Source organism: Bubalus bubalis, chromosome 8, assembly GCF_019923935.1.
Source record: "Bubalus bubalis isolate 160015118507 breed Murrah chromosome 8, NDDB_SH_1, whole genome shotgun sequence".
In the NCBI taxonomy this organism is placed as follows: Eukaryota; Metazoa; Chordata; class Mammalia; order Artiodactyla; family Bovidae; genus Bubalus; species Bubalus bubalis.
The window spans coordinates 32,068,638-32,089,045 of NC_059164.1; the positions used below are offsets into that span (position 1 = coordinate 32,068,638).

Here is a 20,408-nt window from a genome sequence, read left to right on the forward strand (position 1 = left end):
ACTAAGATCCCACATGCTGCAACAAAGTTCACAGGCCACAACGAAGACTCAGCACAGCCAAATAAACAAAAACAAAAGCCATCCTCAGAGCATAGAAAGCAGCCATGACTAACAGAACAACACTGCTTAGAATATTTTACTCTACCCAGGTCAGAAATGTTATCTCATTTGACTCACCTTCCCAGCACCTTCTAGTTCTTTCTTATCTTTCAGGGCTTGTCCAGACAGCATTTTCATTTCAATAACCCCTGCTACTGCAATGATGGGTACAATTGCTAACAGGAGAAGTGTTAACTGCCAGCCATAGATGAGGGATATAATAATGCCTGTGCCAAGATTTGCAATATTCTGGGTAATTACAGCAAGCCTGGAACCTATAGCCTGCAAAACAAACAGAAAACACTGTTAGAGAGACACCTTCCGATCATCTCTAAAGTCCATGCTTATGTATTTTCTTAGGGATTGTGAAAATTCAGCTTTGTGAAAATCTCATCTCCTCGGTTATAAGCTAATAAGTTAGTAGTAAAAGTTTACATGTAACTTTATTTGGTTTCCCAGATGAGGATTTTCATGACTTCAGAATAAATACTGAAAGTAGGTCAATAATTCAGAGCTCAATTACGTATTTCTATCTCATTTGATTTTTTAATACCACAAAACTTTTCATTAAACAATGACACCATGATCCCTAAAGCAAGCTCTGCAAATTAGTGAGATAAAACAGTCTGACAGTTACGTTGAACTGGGAATGTTGGAAACTTCCAATGTTAGATGCATAACTACCCATCAGTTCAGTTTAGTTCAGTCGCTCCGTCGTGTCTGACTCTTTGCGACCCCATGAACCACAGCACGCAGGCCTGCCTGTCCATCACCATCTCCCGGAATTCACTCAAACTCATGTCCATCGAGTCAGTGATGCCATCCAGCCATCTCATCCTCTGTCGTCCCCTTCTCCTCCTGCCCCCAAGCCCTCCCAGCATTAGAGTCTTTTCCAATGAGTCAGCTCTTCACATGAGGTGGCCAAAGTGTTGGAGTTTCAGCTTTAGCATCATTCCTTCCAAAGAACACCCAGGGCTGATCTCCTTCAGAATGGACTAGTTGGATCGCCTTGCAGTCCAAGGGACTCTTGAGAATCCAAAAAGCATCAATTCTTCAGCGCTCGGCTTTCTTCACAGTCCAACTCTCGCATTCTTACATGAACACTGGAAAAACCATAGCCTTGACTAGATGGACCTTTGTTGGCAAAGTAATGTCTCTGCTTTTGAATATGCTATCTAGGTTGGTCATAACTTTTCTTCCAAGGAGTAAGCATCTTTTAATTTCATGGCTGCAGTTACCATCTGCAGTGATTTTGGAGCCCCCCAAAATAAAACCTGACACTGTTTCCACTGTTTCCCCATCTATTTCCCATGAAGTGATGGGACCAGATGCCATGATCTTCGTTTTCTGAATGTTGAACTTTAAGCCAACTTTTTCGCTCTCCTCTTTCACTTTCATCAAGAGGCTTTTGAGTTCCTCTTGACTTTCTGCCATAAGGGTGGTGTCATCTGCATATCTGAGGTTATTGATATTTCTCCTGGCAATCTTGAGCCTAATATTGATCATTGAGGGTATCCAGATATTTTGTGGCTTATTTGAGATGCTTATTGTGTTTAGAGGGCTTCCCAGGTGGTACAGTGGTCAAGAATCCACCTGCCAATGCAGGAGATGCAGGTTTCATCCCTGGGTCAGGAAGATACCCTGGAGTAGGAAATGGCAACCCACTCCAGTATCCTTGCCTGGAGAATCCCATGGACAGAGGAGCCTGGTGAGCTACAGTCCATGGGGTTGCAAAAGAGTTGGACATGACTGAGCTAGAGCTAGAGAGACTGTGTTCAGAAAAAATTCACAGAGATGAATGTTATGGAATTTAAATTTACGATACTAAGCAGGCATCAGAACCTTCAGTTTACATGCCAGAAGGAGCCTGAAGCATAACTGTCAGAGGCATTCAGTTATTTCCAACTGAAAAGTCAGAAGTCAAAATACAAAGTCAATTTGCTTCACTACTCTACACTTCTCTCCCTTACCCTGGAAACACCCCACAACCTCAAGCCTTTCCAAATTCCTGCTCTGGCCCATGTCTTATCAACTCTCCAAATTTCCTCTGCCTGAGTAGGGCCATTCTCAGGGAAAGATTAATGGTGGATAACAGTCCAGAATGGTCATTTCCACCTCTGGGGCCTTGGTCAAATTTTTCCCAACCCCAAAATGACTAGATACACTGATTAATAACCAAAGCTTCTGGCAGCTCTGAGTTTTAAGACAGAATTCTTTCCGAGCCCCCTGCCTCAATGTCCACCTTCTGAAATCATTTGAAACTTACGTTGGCATAAACACCAGGCCAGTAACTAGGGGGAAATAGTAGTACAAAACTACCAATAGCTCTAGAATTAAATTCCATACCAAGGAATTGCACCAGGGCTGCAAGAAACAGCATGTATAACAGAGCATTTATTTTTATCTGATGCCATCACTGAGCTTATATAAAGGGAGGCTTAGCCGTATCTGGCATAAGTCAGAGTGGAGTGGCCTTTCAAATCAGCTCTGTATTTGGACATTTTCAATTTCAAAGTCAAGGGTTATAATCTGAAAAGAGTCTGTGGCACAGGCAAGATGGAGACTGTTCCTTTTTTAGTATCCACAAGCCCTACTCAGAACTCATTTCCCACAGCACCCAGCTGCAAGAAGCACTCAGAACATCCCGCAAGTTCACAGCAGACAAATTACTCCAGTACCTAAGCTTCCATACACATAAAGGTTTCACTGAGGAGGGCAGCCAAGGCCACGGAAATAAGTAAAATGGATCAAAGATGCTTCTTTAATGTACATGAAAGATGATCCAAAAAACCTAGAACCTTAAGCTGGCGGGGAAGTAAGCCCCTTGGCATAGTATGATTAAATGCTTCCGGTGACATTGCACTGGTTACTGTTCTTTATTCTAATGACACATTCACCGTCCCAGTATCTATTCCTCATACAGAAAAAGAGTCTCTAGAACACTCCATGGGAGAGCATAGATTACTAGAAGCCAGAAGTTTTTCAAAGAGGAGGAGGGTAGGTAACATTCTAAAGCCAGAGCCCAAGAGTGAAACAAGGTTAAGACAAAATCCATCATCCTCTGGCACTAGTGGTGAGGAACCTGCCTGCCGATGCAGGAGACACAACAGACGTGGGTTCAGTCCCTGGGTCAGGAAGATCCTCTGGAGGAGGGCATGGAAACCCACTCCAGTATTCTTGCCTGGAGAATCCTCATGGACAGAGGAGCCTGGCGGGCCACAGTCCATAGGGTCGCAAAGACTCAGACACGACTGAAGCAACTTAGTTTGCACACACGGTACAGTTAAAGAAGAAATTGTCACTTTACCCACCAATCAAAACCTGCTGGTCTAATAATTTCTAGTTATATTAATTAAAGAGATTCATGTAGCAGCAGAATTTAAGTTTTATAGTCTGATACAATTGTTCCTTTTACCCTTGTTTTAATTTTTTCATACTCTTTTCATTTCTTTCAACCTTTGTCTAGATTTTCTTCCCTCCCCTCTGAATTCAGAGATGGGGGAGCCTGGTAGGCTGCTGTCTATGGGGTTGCAAAGAGTCGGACACGACTGAAGCGACTTAGCAGCAGCAGTAGCAAACTTTCTTACAGCAACTACACACACCTTTTTTCGGTAGCAATTACAATTTTCTGGGGATTAGCAAAGCATTAAAATGGACTGAAAAGATAAAATAAAAAAAGACTGGGCTTGCATGATACACTGATAAATACTTCCTTTTTAAATAATTATCTTTCTACATGTATTTAGATAATGCCATGAATAAGATGGAAAATAACAAAACAAAGCTCAAAAGTCATCACTGTTATAGTGATACAGCATATGATATTTAAACAGATAATATTTTTTCCATAAGACACATGATATATCGCATAGGTTAAAGGTTTGACATTTTCTAAATGATGATGAGAACTAACTGAAGGGAGAGAATTAGTTTCATGCTTAAATTCTAAATGGCCCATTAGGACAATCACAGCAGAAAGGAGGTAGTCATACCCCTTTAACTTGAGCGGCGTCATTGGCAAGCCTGGTTGTCAATGCTCCCGTGGTGTTTTTAGGGTCTTCGAACCAGTTCACATCCTGTGGTAGAGTAACTCATTTCATTATCTTAAAGCCTGACGCATGAGACCTTCAGCTCAAGAGACTGACAGGGTGCCCTTTTCTCCTACATTAAGCACTTAGGATTTGACACTGAATAGATAAGAAAGGGACTTAATAAAGTCATAAAGAGAACATTTCTCAAATTTTTTTTGAGTGCCTACTTTGTTCCAAACATAATTGCTAGGTGTTGGACCTATTCAACAGTGAACAAAAATGAGAGTTGCTGCTTTCATGAAGCCCAGATTCCAGGGACAGGACCCATAAATTAATATACACCATGCCAAGGGGTAATAAATGCTAGGAAATAAAACTGAATGGGGTAATAAGGGAAAAGAAGAGAGGGGAGGCACCATTTTATAGATTGGGGAGGTGAGAGAGAAGGCCTTGCTCAGGTGACCTTTGAGCAGAGACCTGAGTATGGAGAGGGATGAGAGTATCTAGACAAGGAAGGAACAGCACGTGCAAAAGCCCTGAGGCAGAGGCATTTTTGATCTGCTCACATACAAGCAAGAAAGCGTAAAGGTCGTCACCAGCCTTAAAAGCACCTCTGTGTAAATGTACAGAAGCTGCCTCTTCCTCAGGACAGACATCCATGCTCACTGGGCCCTCCCTCTTCCCTACCCCCATATCCACTTACATCAGCCAATGTGTAGAGAGTAGACTGTATATGGGGAATGAGGTGAAGCTCTAGGAGATGAGGTCTGGGGAGGTAGTGGGGACATAGAGTTTGTGACTTTATTGGCAAATGCAAAGATTCCAGATTTGGGGAATTTCCTGGTGGTCCAGTGGCTAGGACTCCATGCTTTCACTGCTGAGGGCCTGGGTTCAATCCCTGGTCAGGGAACTAAGATCCCGCAAGCTGCATCACGTGGACAAAAAAACCAAGATTCCAGATTTTACCCTGAGAGATATGGGCAGCTTTCAGCAGCTTTTAAGCAGAGGGATGTGATTTAACTTTTATCTTAGAAGAATGATTCTGGTTCTTGGGCAATGAACCTAGTGGACTAGGATAAGGATTGAGGCAGCAAGACGGGTTAGGAGGCTGTTGTAATATCGGACAAAGAAGAGGAGACAAGGACAACTCCTAGGACTTTAACCTGAGCAACTGGCAGAATGGAGGGGCCATTTACTGATATTGGGGAGGTCTAGGTAAGGAGTAAGCCCTTTGGCAAAGGGTGGGAGGGGTGTCCAAAGCTCAGTTTTGGAGACATTTGGTATGAAATTCTTAATAGACATTCAAATAGAGAAGTCAAATAAACAGCTGACTATGGTTTATGGCCGAATAAATGAATTGGGTTTAAAAAAAAAATCAACCAAAGAAATCTAGATTAAAGTTTAACATTCAACATAAAATAGGATTTTCTTTATAAAACCACTTACACTTTTAAATACAAAAATACTAAAAATATTGTGAGTTTGAAGTCTCAGTCTGTATCTGTTACAAAAATAACTAAGGTCCTAAGAAGTTATGTCAACTGTGATTGCAGTTAAAGCAGCATTTATCAAATATTCAAGAAAAAACTAATTATAATGCATTATAATTTATTATAATACATATCCATTTGCTTTTTTAAAATTGTTAAGTGCTTAAGTGTCTCCCCAATGGAACATAACTGCCATGAATACAGGCACCACTCTGACTTGAAGACCTTACAATACTTAGTATTATGCCTTGTAAGCAGAAGGCACTTAATGCATGATGGCCGGACTGAATAATTGGTGGAGAGGGTATGACACAAATCCTCAGCTCAAATCCAAAGTATAAGGGGCCTAGGAGTTGGCCTACAGCCTGGCAGGGGAATGGGGCATTTAGCCCTGGGCCCAGGCCCTGAGTCTAGTTCGGATCTGTTATAAATACTGTCTGACTGAAAATCCTGACAAGATGCCCTACACCAAACAGTGCTCTCTCACTCACTGGACTTGGTCCTGGCTCTGTCAGTCCCAAGCCAGCAATCCCCAAAAACACGTCTTGTTTTTAAGCAGCAGGGGGTCCCCATGCTTATGAGCCAGGGTTCAAATCCCGCCCCATCCCCCCAGGTATATCTGAGGCATTCTTCTGAGGTATCACTGTATTAGTGATTTTAAAATGGAAAGTTACAAAGTCACAGGCAAAATGTGCGTGATTGTTAAAGACCCTTTGAACTGATCTGCTTTGAGTGACATGTCTAGGACCCCCCTCCCCCTTCCCCTGAGAAAACATTCACATCCACGTGCTGTCAGGGTCTGGAAGGTGCCCAGTGTGGGAGACCTAAGTCACTATCGGCTAGTAACAGTGCAGCTGGAACGAGTCCATCAGTCAAGCCCCAGCACAGAAACCAAGCAGCAGCAAGTGGGCCGCGGGGCTGACTTTTGATCTGTGGAAACAAAGGGTTCAGAGGGCACCTCTTGGCAGGAATAAACATGAGCATCACGGGTCTCCCGGGGAGAGAAGGAAAGAAGGAGAGGAGAGGGATGTGGGGGCACGGAAGATCGCTTCCATCTCCTCCGCCTGCAGCTGCTGAGGCGGAGGGCGGAGGGGAGCCCGCCTGGGAGACGCCATCTGGCGCGCGGGGATCCTGGTCCCAAGCCCATCCCCAGCAGAGCACCCCGGGCTCGCTCTGCGGCCCCAGTAGCAATCCCAGCGCCCGCCCACAGGGCACAGTGCACACCCCCTGGGCGCCATTCCCGGCAGACCTACCGCCTCAGTATCGACCTGAAAACCAGGTACCGCAGCCGCCTGGTGAGGATCTCGCCCGCTTTGCCGAACGTGAAGCCCTGTGGGGAGGGACACGCCACAGGGAGAAGGCTGGTCAGAGGCCCGGCCGCCGGCGACACCGCGGGAAAGGGACGTGGGGTCAGCGCCGGGGCAGGACACCAAAGTTGGAAGCCCGGTTTCAAGGCTTGGCGGTCCTGCTCCTCAAACAGCGACGACCACGAGCGTGGCGCACCACCAGCAGAGCTGGGAGGATCTGGTTTTGACATCGACACTGCCGCGCCCCAACCAGCCGGCGGGCCCATTGCGGATCTACAGGAAAGTGGTTCCTCTGTCTCCCTTCCCACTCCCGCTTCTCTCTCTTCAGGAACCAGGGCCTGCCACTGAGGAAGCTGGAGAGTTGTTCCCAAGGCAAGGGGAATTCGACTCTAACCCAGGGGTTTATATTATGAATCATCCCAAGCAGGAAAATTTTGAGAGTGAATTGGAGAGTGGGGGGGTGAGGGGCGGGCACTGGTCACAATTACACCAGACCTGAGGTGCAACCTGGAAAAACAGGAATCTGTAGCCGCTGCAGCCATAAAAGATGCAGAGAACAAAGATATCAAATGCTTTGTTTCCAAGTCAAAAGAAAAGCCAAAGTCTAGGAGAGAAATAGGTTGGAAAGGAAGGCTTACTGGAGACAGAGTTTTCTGCACTGATCTCCCCCCTTCCCCAAGGATATGACCTATGCCTGGTAGGAGAGAAGAGTGTAAGATGTGATTGTATGGCCATGCTGGGCCACATCTGGGGAGGAAGGAGGACAGACCCTCGTCCCGGGAGCTTGGCGATATACAGGGCCAGACTGAGGCACTGCACCACGTTCTCTCTGGAGCTCCGGGAAGGGGAAGTTCACAGATGGAGCCTGCCTGCCACACAATGGAAATGGCTGGATGGTGCTTTGGAAGAAGGAAAGCCCTAGTAAGAGCCAAGAGTCTCCTGCATCATCTGAGACATGATGAAAGGCAACCGTAGCTCCTCCACACTCCCAGGGGGCAGGCTGGACATCATCAAGAGAGAGAGAGAGAAGAAACATGGGCAAAGAGCCCAAGTGGAGAGACGAACTCTTCCTCATGGTCCTGATCAAGGGGGACAGCCAGGCTGGACTGTGTAACTGCAGGCCACCAGCCCCTCCGGTCACCAGTGTGAAGCAGGGGGCAGGGGAGGTGCACAGACCAGCGCCCCCCACCCAGTGCTGCAATGCTGCTAGTACACACCACGCCAGGGACAAGGGGGAGAGAAAGAGACCCTGGATTAACTGAGTTGAAGCCTGCCGTTACCAAAATGATTAGCTTTACTAGGAAATGACCAGATGAAGGTTTCTGCTTTAAACTGCATGAAACCTGAACTGTCCTGCCCACTGTGAGACTACTACTCTTGTCATTTGGTTGAGAACTAGCCATTGATAAGTATGTCAGGAACATCATCTCCACAAGTCCTCAGGACAAACCTATAATTACCACTTTACAGAAGAAATGGAGGTTGAGGGAGGCTGGGAAGTGGCCAGAGGCTACAGTTCTAAGGTGGCAGAGCTGGAATCTGACGTGCATCTGAAGAATCTTAACCAGAATGAGCACCCAGAGCCTGGACTATCCCCCAGTGAGCGCCTTCCTTGCTTTTCTAAATGAGGGGCTAACACCATCTAACAGCATGTTCTAATCCCATTGTTGGCACAGTGCCACCTCTGCACTTCTGAGGTCCTGGAATTCAGAGCCTTTGTTCTCACCTGGGTTTGCCAGGCAAGCCAGGCCCCACTCTCCCTGGGCATCACTGTGTGACAAAGGCACCACTTTGTCTGCCTTTGTGTCACCAACTCAGACTTCCAGCTCAAAGCCTATCATGCTCCCAGCTCCTTAACCAACTGCACCCTCAGCAGCCTCTACATTCTCCCAACTTCTCTGGTGTTAATACTTGGTATGACAATCTGTATACAAGTTAGAGGGTCACATTTATTCTCGTATGATCAGATTCCCCAAAGAGACTTGAAGGACTCATAACAAAACATTCCAGGGTTTGGGATCTCCTGGTGGCTCAGATGGTAAAGCGTCTGCCTACAATGCAGGAGACCCGGGTTCGATCCTGGGGTCGGGAAGATCTCTTGGAGAAGGCAATGGCACCCCACTCCAGTACTCTTGCCTGGAGAATTCCATGGATGGAGGAGCCTGGCGGGCTACAGTCCATGGGGTCGCAAAGAGTCGGACATGACTGAGCGACTTCACTTCTATCATGTCCAGAAAAGTGTTGTATCTATTCAAAATATATAAACATGCTCACACCATGCAAAATAAAGAGATCTATTGAGAGTTCTATCTTAAAAAATTACATGTGACTAACCACTCATTCTGGAGAAGGAAATGGCAACCCACTCCAGTATTCTTGCCTAGAGAATTCCGTGGACAGAGGAGCCTGGTGGGCTGCTGTCCATAGGGTCACACAGAGTTAGACACGACTGAAGTGACTTAGCATGCAGGCATGCATTGGAGAAGGAAATGGCAACCCACTCCAGTATTCTTGCCTGGAGAATCCCAGGGACAGAGGAGCCTGGTGGGCTGCCATCTACGGGGTCACGCAGAGTCAGACATGACTGAAGCAACTTAGCAGCAGCAACCACTCATTCATTTAATAAGTGATTATAATCATCTCACACACAACTAGGACCTACCTTTTTTCATCATCAAGAGTCAGCTACCATTCTCCCCATTCTAACAGATGAGGGAACTGAGGCTTACACAGTTTCAGTTATTTACTTGCCCAAGGACACAGAATTAGGAACTGGTGCAACTCATACCTGACCCTACACCTAACACCAAAGCCCATACTGCCTTACCATGCGGAGCGTCTAGAGTGCTTAAACTCCTGGCAATTTCATTTCAGCCAAATGATCTGCAATCTGTAAAATCTGATACTTCACATATGCTTACGACAGTTTTTGTTTGAAAACTGACATTCTTCCATAATTAGAAAGGTTCCTTCTTCTTCAGGAAAAGAATGACAAACTCTTCAAATATTTTTAAAATCAGCATGACTGGCTTGTGGGGCTCTGAGGTTTGTTCTTGCTTTTAGAACACTGGAAGATACTTGACTATCAGAACTGGATGGCAGTACTTATATATCCAGACATGTGTCCACAGCTCCCCTAGCTTCCATTTCTAAGACCCCTGCTTTTACTTCCAATCATTGTGTTAGATCAAACACTCTCCGTTCCCTCTGACTTCATGAACATTTCCAGTCAGGAGAGAAGGTGGGGAGAAGGAAGGAAGCAAGGGTTCCTTCCCTTGGGGTGTAAGAGAAAGCCAGAGAAGAAAACATCTTTGATTTAAGTCAAGGAAACTGACTGCTAAGAGCCCAGTGACTAGAGGAACGACTCTACTAAACAGCAAATCACACAGATGCTTAATAAATCCCGCCAGTTGGGTAATGATACATTTCTCCAGATGGAAAAAGAAAAAGTGAAAATGTAGACACTTACCTGAAGGAAAAATGTAATAAAAGAAATAATTCCAAGGATTAGAAACAACAGTGAAAACAAGTTACTGTTCTGTCGTTTGGTTTCATCATCGTCATTTCTGGTGAAGATCTGGCAAAGAAAATATTTAAGGGTTTCAGTACCACTGACGAAATCATTCACAGTCTGACCCATTTTATATCTAGTTATAGTACTTGGGGTCAAGAGGGCCTTAGCATGTGGAGCTCAGGCAGGCTTCCCGAAGGCCAGACTTCAGTGGGGGGGGGCGGGTATCGTGCCTTCCCTAGGGGCCAAGGCCTGTCACTCATTCATTAATCCATCCAACTCTTTCTCCACTCATACTCCTTCTTGAAGTAACGGGTGCTTCAAGTCAGCACCAAACCCACTACCGCAGAACTGGGGCAAATACTGTCTTACTCCTCTGATGGAAACTACACTGTGTGGCAGTCTGTTGTTTCACACGGCAACATTTCCAACTGTTCCAAGATGTCTGCAGACACATCTGCTGATGTGGTTTTGGAGAGCCCAGGAGGTGAGCGCATATATTCAGCCCAGGTCTCTCTGAAGAAAGGAGGCTTCTTCAGCCAGCCTTCTTTGTAGGGTGGCCTGTTAGACAGACAGTGGGCAACTACAGCCAGCTCACCCAGAACCACACTGGGAGACCCTGGTTAAAAGAGCTAAACAGCATGCCTTGGCCTCAAAACACATGCAGAGAACAACCACTTCACAGGGAAAGAAAACCATCTTCCTTCACACTGGGCCAAAATCTGACTTGTGAGATTGTAACTTTATGGTTGAAAATGCCATCATGAAAAGCAGGACGACCAGTATCTGTCAACCTGAATCTTTTCAAGCCGTCCCATTTGTTTTCATCTTAATACGTGGGACGGACATCCCACAGAGGCCAAGTGCTCAGCCCCATCACGTCCTGACAAGCATCCGAGTCAGAGACTGGCTCTCCCTTGTGCTGGTGTGATGAACACGCGAGGAGCCCTCTCTGTACACCAGTCACAGAACTGTTGCTGAGGTTGACTCAGAGTCCAGCGATGGCAGGTAGGGGACAGTCACCTAGTCAGTTTCATGGACTGTTTTCCAGGATCTCATTCCCAGGGGTCTAGGATAGAAACCAACTGCCATGACAAAGTAAGTTTTGAAAAATCAGTTTTCCTATCACAAATAAAACTTCCATCCAACATCTTCAAGCTGTTATATGAAGGTGCAACGCATGTTGTTGTGGCTTTTATATAAATTTACAAATACAAACAGTTCATTCTTTAGTCAGGACTCACAGGTAAGTCCCCAAAATGAACATAAACACTTACTCCTATAATCCTTGAAAGTATGACTGAGAATGCTGGTTGCAGAGCTCCATTTATAATGGCGCAAAATACACCAACCACAAAATAAGGCCATTCAGTTATATTCAGCTTCAGAATCCTCCAAAAGGAAACTTGGAGGTACACTTTCATCCTGGAGAACACAAAATATTACAACAAACCTGTTAGGAAAATAACTGATCTTAATGGATTGAACTGATGTACAGTTGTTCTGTATGCACAACAGTTTTTAAACAAATAGATCTTATTCCTACTTCCTTATCAATTGATGGCTATGTAACTTTTTTTAAAGAGTGCTGACAGATTCTGTTACATTGTGCCTTCATTTTTAAAGAAATACATGATGATTCCATGAATATTTAAGTCTGACTGGACATCTGGAATGTGACAAACATATTGGTAAGGATGAAAGAACAAAAATGTTTGTATTTGAAAACTCACTATTATCTCTTTACATTATAAACTCTAATTCTAAAATTCTTATCCTATAAATTATCATTCATAAATTCCACCTTAGAGTTAACATGTTGAGATTTGGGTCTGTGGACCAAGCTAAGGGATAGGACAGGGAATTCTGGATAACCCTTTCTTGCTCCCACTCCTATCCCAGCCTTAGCCCACTGTTAAAGACATCAGTCTGCAGCCTCCTTTGTACCCAAGATTCTTCTGTACTGAGCTTTCTGTCCTGGCTTTGGGATCCAATGATACTCCTGCGAGTTGATTTTCTTCTGATTAGACTGGATCCTCTGAGAAGGCAATGGCACCCCACTCCAGTACTCTTGCCTGGAAAATCCCATGGATGGAGGAGCCTGGTAGGCTGCAGTCCATGGGGTCGCTAAGAGTTGGACACGACTGAGCGACTTTGCTTTCACTTTTCACTTTCATGCATTGGAGAAGGAAATGGCAACCCACTCCAGCGTTCTTGCCTGGAGAATCCCAGGGACGGGGGAGCTTGGTGGCTGCCGTCTATGGGGTCACACAGTGTCGGACACGACTGAAGTGACTTAGCATAGCATAGCATAGACTGGATCCTGAATCTTGGGAGGATGTGTACCAGTCATCAGTTTTACTTAGGGATTCACCAGGGGTATTTTCTAATTCCAGTTCATTTCCTTTTGTCTAAAATAAACAAGAAATATGCATAAGTTGGTTAGGCGGAGTTAACCAATGAAATCTAATCGCTCAACAGCAGATATCAAGGAAAATGGTAATTTAAATTCTTATGGGAAAGGATGAAGTGGAACTGCCTTTTTTTTGGTGTGATTATATTTGAAAATTAAAACCATTAGATAAGGGATCCCCATAAACTATGCTGAAACAATATGGCATCCATTCCAAGTATCTTATCTAGTCACCTCCTTTGTGTGAGTGTTTTTGGCTCAATCAGATTTGCTTTGGACCAGTGCTGCTGCTGCTGCTAAGTCACTTCAGTCGTGTCTGACTCTGTGTGACCCCACAGATGGCAGCCCACCAGGCTCCCCCGTCCCTGGGATTCTCCAGGCAAGAACACTGGAGTGGGTTGCCATTTCCTTCTCTAATGCATGAAAGTGAAAAGTGAAAGTGAAGTCGCTGAGTCATGTCCGACCCTCAGCGACCCCATGGACTACAGCCTTCCAGGCTCCTCCGTCCATGGGATTTTCCAGGCAAGAGTACTGGAGTGGGATGCCATTTTCTTCTCCGTTGGACCAGTGACATCACACAAATAACGGTGCAAGTCATACTGTGAGACACAATGTTTTCAGTAGTCATGTCAAAGAAACTGATAGGTAAGATTAACTTTACTTATATATTTTATCTAACCTATACTCTATCTAAGATATTAGATTAACATGTAATCAGTGTAAAAACTTTTTGAGATAGCTTGCATTTTTCTTTGGACTAAGTCTTTGGACTCTGGTATGCATTTTCAACTTACAAACACTTCGATTCAGATTACTCACCACTAACATGCTCAACAGCTACGTGTGGCTAGCAGCTGCTAGAGTGGATACTGCTACGGCAGCTGGTAAGGCACTCAGTTGGGTCCTACACTTTTTGCCACCCCATGGACTGTAACCTGCCAGGCTCCTCTGTCTATGGAATTTTCCCAGCAAGAATACTGGAGTGGGTTGCCATTTCCTTCTCCAGGGGATCTTCCTGACCTAGGGATTGAACTCACGTCTCTTGCTTGGCAGGCAGATTCTTTACCACTGGGCCTCTAAGAAGCCCTTGCTAGAGTGGATAGCTCACTTTTAAGCCTTTTTAACTTTACCTTTCTTTATCCTTCTTCATTTCTCTCCTTTTAAGAGGGGAAAAAAAAAATCTAAAACCTGATGTGATTCTCAATCCCCCTGCTTCCCACCCCAAATTTTTTTCCCTCTTCTCAAGATAATCAATAGTAACATTTATTTATAGTACCAAATACAGCAAAATCAGCTCATGCCTGAGATACTTGAGGAAACTGCTAGAGTTAGACTATACCTGCATTGTGACAAGTTTGAAGTAAATGCCTCTCTTCCCCATGAGCTCATCGTGATTGCCTTCCTCCACAATGACTCCATCATCAAGACCAGCGATGACATCAGCATTACGAACCGTGGACAGACGATGCGCTATCACAATGGTGGTCCGGCCTTCTCTAGCCTAAAGGGAAAAAAATCTCATTTTTGAATACATGAACGATTATATGAAAAAAATTCAGTAATTCAATGTATATTTACTGACCACCAATGCCCTGGACATTGCAAAACTGTGTAAGCTATATGAGGCACTCTCTGGCTACAGTAAAAGTATTGTTAATGGTTTAAATGATGTTTTAATAAGTATAAACACAAATATGATAGTCATATTAGTACTATGTAAGCCTCTAAGATTCTACTCCATCTCTACTAGCCTAAGTTTACATAATAATCAAGGGCTTATACAGAGGTAAAACACTCGACAGCCCAGGAATCAGTCAGTCGGAGCAGATACAGGCCCGCTGCGATCTGTGCAAGGCAGCCAGCACCAAGTGCCCCAGGAGGTCACCCTGTGCTCTCTCACAGACATCCGGATGACCAAGACAAACAATAGATGTGAGGCAACAAAGGCCAGACTTCAGTGTTACACTGATGTGAACTCAAATCTTAGTTCTGCTCTATATGCATTCCAGGATCTTACACAAGTCTTTAAACCTGTGCGAGGTTCAACTTATTCACATATCCAATAGGGATAATAGTACAAGGCTACTTTCTGGAGTGGTTGTGCTATACAATAACGCACAGGTAGCACTGTGATGTACACAGTAAGTGCTTAATAAATGATGCTTATTTCTAGGGAGAAGCATTATGGAAAAAACTAAGGAGTTAAGTAAATGTCTTAAACACCCAATCTCATTTTTATTTTCATATGGAACAAAGCCAGATAACCAGCACTTGTCTGAGATTTTTTTAACCTTTGTAACTTTCCCAATGCTTATAATTTTTCTTATTCATATTTCTCTTCGGGAACTAGCAATAAAATTCTCAGAACAAGCTAGCAAAAATAGGTATAACGATCAGTTTGAAAAAGAGAAGTGAGAAAAAGTCCTGGAAGAAAAAAAAATGCACATCAGAAAAATTAGGTGGAAACAACTAGAAAGCAGAGAAGACAATGGATCAAGTCTTTGGATGTTTTCAAAGGATGAGATGTGGAATGCCCCTTCTAAATGTGCATTAACAGGAAAAGGTATTTTTAAATGCAACCTTTCTAAATTCATTTTATTAATAATTTAATACATAGTAACACGGTAGAATAGAAAGAAAACACAGATAAGCAAAGAGAAGAGGAAAAAGCAGACTCAATTGCATCTCCATCTATTCTGGTCCACAAAATTGTTCGGGATCTTTTTTCTTTTTCCTTTCTCAACAATCTGTTACATACTCTGACAGGATGTTTAGAGAAACAGAGTTGTTTTGTTATTAGAAGCGGGGGATAGCTGGAGCAGAAATGAGCTCATCTTTCAGTTCTACCGGGAGCACTTCAACTCACAGCACTTATGGGTGAAAAGGTTTCTGCGCTCCGTGTCCTCACAGAGCGAGCCTACTTATCATCAGACACCAGAGACCAAGCACATGGTGACTGGCGTGGCCACACACTCACGTCTAGCCAGTGAATGAGTCACACGGACTCAGGTGCTGCAGGAAGGTTGAACTCTGTTGATGGTCAAGGACATTTCATTTCATTCCAGTGTCATCAACTCTCTGGCACTCTCCTCAAGATAAGAGGTCTCTCATTTCCCATTGTCTTTGATAGGCATCTGACCTCTTGAGAACTAGATGTAAACCTTCCTCGTGTTGACAACAGTAAAAACTCATAAAACCTAAGTATCAGGGTGATCTCTAAGGCTAAGTTTTTAAGAGCACAATGAAGACCAACTTTCATCTGAGTCTATATTTCTCATTGTTTAACTTAAAAAAATGTGCAAGTATCTTTCAATGAAAGTTTATTCATCTCTACCTAAAAATATACCAGAGAAATAGAAGTTATACAGATCCAGAGAGGCCTGATGGTTTTAATAGCTTAAAGAATTACTCTAGGAGAGATTTCTTTAAAAATAATATTAAGAAGAATTAACAATGGAATGTTCTTATGCTTACAAACCAGCTAGGATTGAACTGAGGTTCACCAACCTTATCCAGGGCCGCCTGACCATCGCTTCACTCTCTGTGTCCAGTGCTGAGGTGGTCTCGTCCAGCAGGAGGATCTTGGGGTTGCGAACCAGGGCCCGGGCAATGGCGATTCTCTGCTTCTGTCCACCGCTTAGCTGGGCTCTGGTCTCTCCAACCAGGGTGTCAAATTTAAACAACACCGAAAACACAGGAGGATTAAACAACAGAATAAGCTATCTCAGCTCAGATTTTTAAGATGGGAAGTAATCCTATAAACAACCCAAACCTCACAGGCAGTATGGTCCAGTTGTGTGTGTGTGTGTGCGTGCGCGTGTGTGTGTGAAGTCACTTCAGTCGTGTCGAACTCTACGACTCTATACGGACTGAAGCCCACCAGGCTCCTCTGTCCATGGAATTTACCAGGCAAGAATACTGGAGTGGGTTGCCACGCCCTCCTCCAGGGATCTTCCCAACCCAGGGATCGTCTCTTATGTCTCCTGCATTAGGAGGTGAATTCTTTACCACTGGCACCACCTGGGAGGCCTCAAACTTAGCAATAATCAACCCCAATTAAAAACAAAATATGTCAGGTCTTCCCTCATGGTCCAGTGGTTAAGAATCTCCTTGCAATGCAGGGGACACCTGTGTGAACCCTGGGCCAGAAAGATCCCACAGGCCACGGAGCAACTGATCCACGTGCCACAGCTACTGAGCCTGTGCTCCGGAGCCCCGGAGCCACAACCACCGGCACCCGGGCGCCTAGAGCCCGAGCTCTGCGACCAGAGAAGCCACCACAGTGAGAAGCCCTCGCCCGCAACTAGAGAGCAGCCCCTGCTGCCCGCAACTAGAGAAACCCGGCTGGCAGCAATGAAGACCCAGAGTAGTCAAAAAATAAGCAAATATTTTTAAAAAGTATGTCTACTACTAGTTGATGCTCCTGGAGCTTTAAAATCTGGAGTCATCTTGATCTGCCACCTTGGGAAGTTCCTCCAGTTTATATTCCTACCCTGACTTCCCATGCGTCAGGCCAGCATGCCATGACCCTCCAGCACAACGAAGAGGAGAAAGACTTACATTAGGCAGTTTCATGATAAAGTCATAGGCGTTGGCTTCCTTCACAGCTTTCTGAATCTCATCCATGGTGACATCTTCACGGCCGTAGCGAATGTTCTCAGCTATCGTGGTGGCAAACAGCACGGGCTCCTGACTCACCACCCCGATAATCTCCCGCAGATACCTTACGTTGATGGTCCTGATATCCTGTCCGTCGATACTGACCTAAAATAAAAAGGAGCCGTGATATCCACACAGCACAGATTTGTGATGTGCCATCTGCTAAGGTAAGTCAGTGCTGCAGCATCTGGCTGGACAAGAGGCATCTCACCATGCCCTCCGTGGGGTCATACAGCCTCTGCATCAGCTGGACGGTGGTGCTCTTCCCACAGCCGCTGTTCCCAACCAGGGCCACCGTCTGCCCACTCCCTACCTTCAAGTTGAGGCCCTTCAAGATCTATGAGAACGAACGAGAAATAAACTTAAACCACAGATTTCAGGACTACATACATTGTTGAATTGTTGAGTAATCATTTCATTGTACCTTAACTTCGTTTCGAGAGGAAGTGAACATTTCTGAATTTCAGATTTCCTTTAATATTGTCGGGTTTGTGCCCAGTGTTTGAATAGCTGTCGATGCTTGGTTTCTAAACAGAATAAAATTTCAGAAGGTTAAAGCAACTACTAGGTTACAATAAATACTTTCAATTACATTTGTGGAGAGCTGAATAAAAGTGATAAAGAAATAGACTGTTTTAGACAGATAGATAAATGGCCAGCCCAGACTTACGTGATCAATGCTCTTGAAGACTTCATAAGCTGCTCCTCTTGCATTTGCAAAGGCCTCAATGTTTGGAGATGCCTGTCCAATACTAAAAGCTCCAGTTAATACAGAAAAGATGACCTGAGGAATGTGAAGTAAAAGCATTGAGTTACTTAGTATTTAGTACGCTTTTTTCATACTTTTAACATTGCTAGTTAAATTTTTAAACAGCAAGATAACACATGAATACTGACTATTAAAACTATTTTTAAATTGAAGTACTTTTTAGTTGAGAATGCTGAATTAGTCTTACTGGATCAGTGAAATAATAAATTCTATATGACTGGAATATTTTCATATGTCTTCAAAGGCTAAGAATTTTGGTTAAGAGCATCAGCAGGGTATGCTGCTGCTGCTGCTAAGTCGCTTCAGTCGTGTCCGACTTTGTGCGACCCCATAGACGGCAGCCCATCAGGCTCCCCTGTCCCTGGGATTCTCCAGGCAAGAACACCGGAGTGGGTTGCCATTTCCTTCTTCAATGCATGAAAGTGAAAAGTGTAACTGAAGTCACTCAGTCGTGCCCGACTCTTAGCAACCCCATGGACTGCAGCCTACCAGGCTCCTCCATCCATGGGATTTTCCAGGCAAGAGTACTGGAGTGGGGTGCCATTGCCTTCAAACCCTATTATGAGACTCAGAAACCTGAGGTCTGAACCCCGGATTAAGCACTTAATGGCTGTATGTCTTCAGGTGATTCTCTGACAGTCTGGACTTCAATTTCTTTATTTGCAAAAGAGACAAGATTCTGTTTTCCCTACCAAGCGATCTTAGTGTTGTTGTATCAGGTGGAACGGTACACAGGAAAATATTTTGTAAATGATAAAGCACACATTTTCCATCAGATGGAATCTTTTTTTCCCCCTCCACCAAACTCTATTCTTTTTGAGGTCTGATGAACAGATTTTTTTTTTTCATTTTGCCCAAATCAGTTTATCGTACATTTGACACTGTTTCTCTACAGGTGTTAAAGAGGACTAAAGTCACTGTTCATTTCTTTGTAAATCACACAGTAGTTACATTATCCAACAACTTACAGAGAAGAAATTTTGTTAAGTGTTTCTATATTCATTTTCTCAATTAGTCCTTACAACACCACTAAAAGTTATGGCGTCTTACTCCCATCATTTCCATTTTGCGGAAGACAAACAGAGTCTCCAGAAGTCTAGGTGGCTAAACCAAATCATACACTCAGTAAGTGGCACAGCCAGAATTTGAATCAGATCGGCCTGATATCAAATCCCAGGCTCTCACTCACTCTTATTGGCCATTATTTAATAATTCTTCAAAAAAATATTCTCTAACTGTCAAACCAACACCACTAAATTTCATTGACACTTTAAAGGTGATTCATCTCTTACTATAATATCACTTACCGTGAGCACTTGTCCAATGGAATATTCTCTTGAGAGGAGCAAGGAGGTCCCATACCAGAATGCCAGGGCATAGGATGCATAGATCAACAGAAAAGCAGCACCCATAGAGACGTTGGCCGTGATAGAGTTCTTTATTCCAATTCTCTTGGCTTCTTCTAAATTTTTGTTGTACCTGGGAGAAGTAACAAATTATCACACATGCTTGTAAAATCTTACAAAATGGGTCAATACAGCATGATAGTTGTTGAGTACTCAAGACGCACCAAGGCCTCTGATGGGTGCTTTGCATGTATTTTCTCCATTTGACCCTACGATGTTAGTACTATTTTAATTTCTTCTTGTAGAAAAGGAGAAACTGAGGTCTTATGGAAATTAAGTAATTTGTGGAGGCATGTTCTAAAAGCATCTTCTCTGGCCTTAGCAATAGTGAAATAAAAGAAGTAATACTTAGCAGACTACAGCACTTATACTGTTTCATAGAAGACAAAACACAAGCTATGAAAACACTTGTGTTTTCCCTTTAAAATCTGCATGCATTTAAAATGTATCAATAAAATGAAGATATAATGCTAGAAATTACTCAATACAGACGTGTGTGGGGATGTGGACCTAGAGACTGTCGTACAGAGTGAAGTCAGTCCGAAGAAAACAAGTATCATATATTAACACAAATATGGAATCGAGAAAAGTAGTACAGACAATCTGCTTTGCAAAATAGAAATAAAGACACAGACGTAGAGAACATACAGACACCAAGGCGGGGAAGAGATGGGGTGGGATGAATTCGGAGGTTTGGATTGACACATACACAACTACTGATAC

The 20,408-nt window shown here is 44.0% G+C and overlaps 1 protein-coding gene across 1 annotated transcript in view; it reads right to left on the bottom strand.

The window, feature by feature from the left end:
- The window catches only part of LOC102395798 (ATP-dependent translocase ABCB1-like), a 94,663-nt gene that overhangs the window by 19,726 nt on the left and 54,529 nt on the right, over positions 1-20,408 (bottom strand). The window contains 17 exon segments of the mRNA XM_044946550.2: positions 178-381; positions 4,092-4,178; positions 6,876-6,950; positions 10,397-10,504; positions 11,716-11,844; positions 11,846-11,863; positions 12,386-12,474; positions 12,756-12,849; positions 14,191-14,352; positions 16,359-16,378; positions 16,381-16,529; positions 17,413-17,615; positions 17,722-17,847; positions 17,935-17,953; positions 17,955-18,037; positions 18,181-18,294; positions 19,587-19,758. Coding sequence (XP_044802485.2) covers positions 178-381; positions 4,092-4,178; positions 6,876-6,950; positions 10,397-10,504; positions 11,716-11,844; positions 11,846-11,863; positions 12,386-12,474; positions 12,756-12,849; positions 14,191-14,352; positions 16,359-16,378; positions 16,381-16,529; positions 17,413-17,615; positions 17,722-17,847; positions 17,935-17,953; positions 17,955-18,037; positions 18,181-18,294; positions 19,587-19,758 — 1,852 coding nt within the window.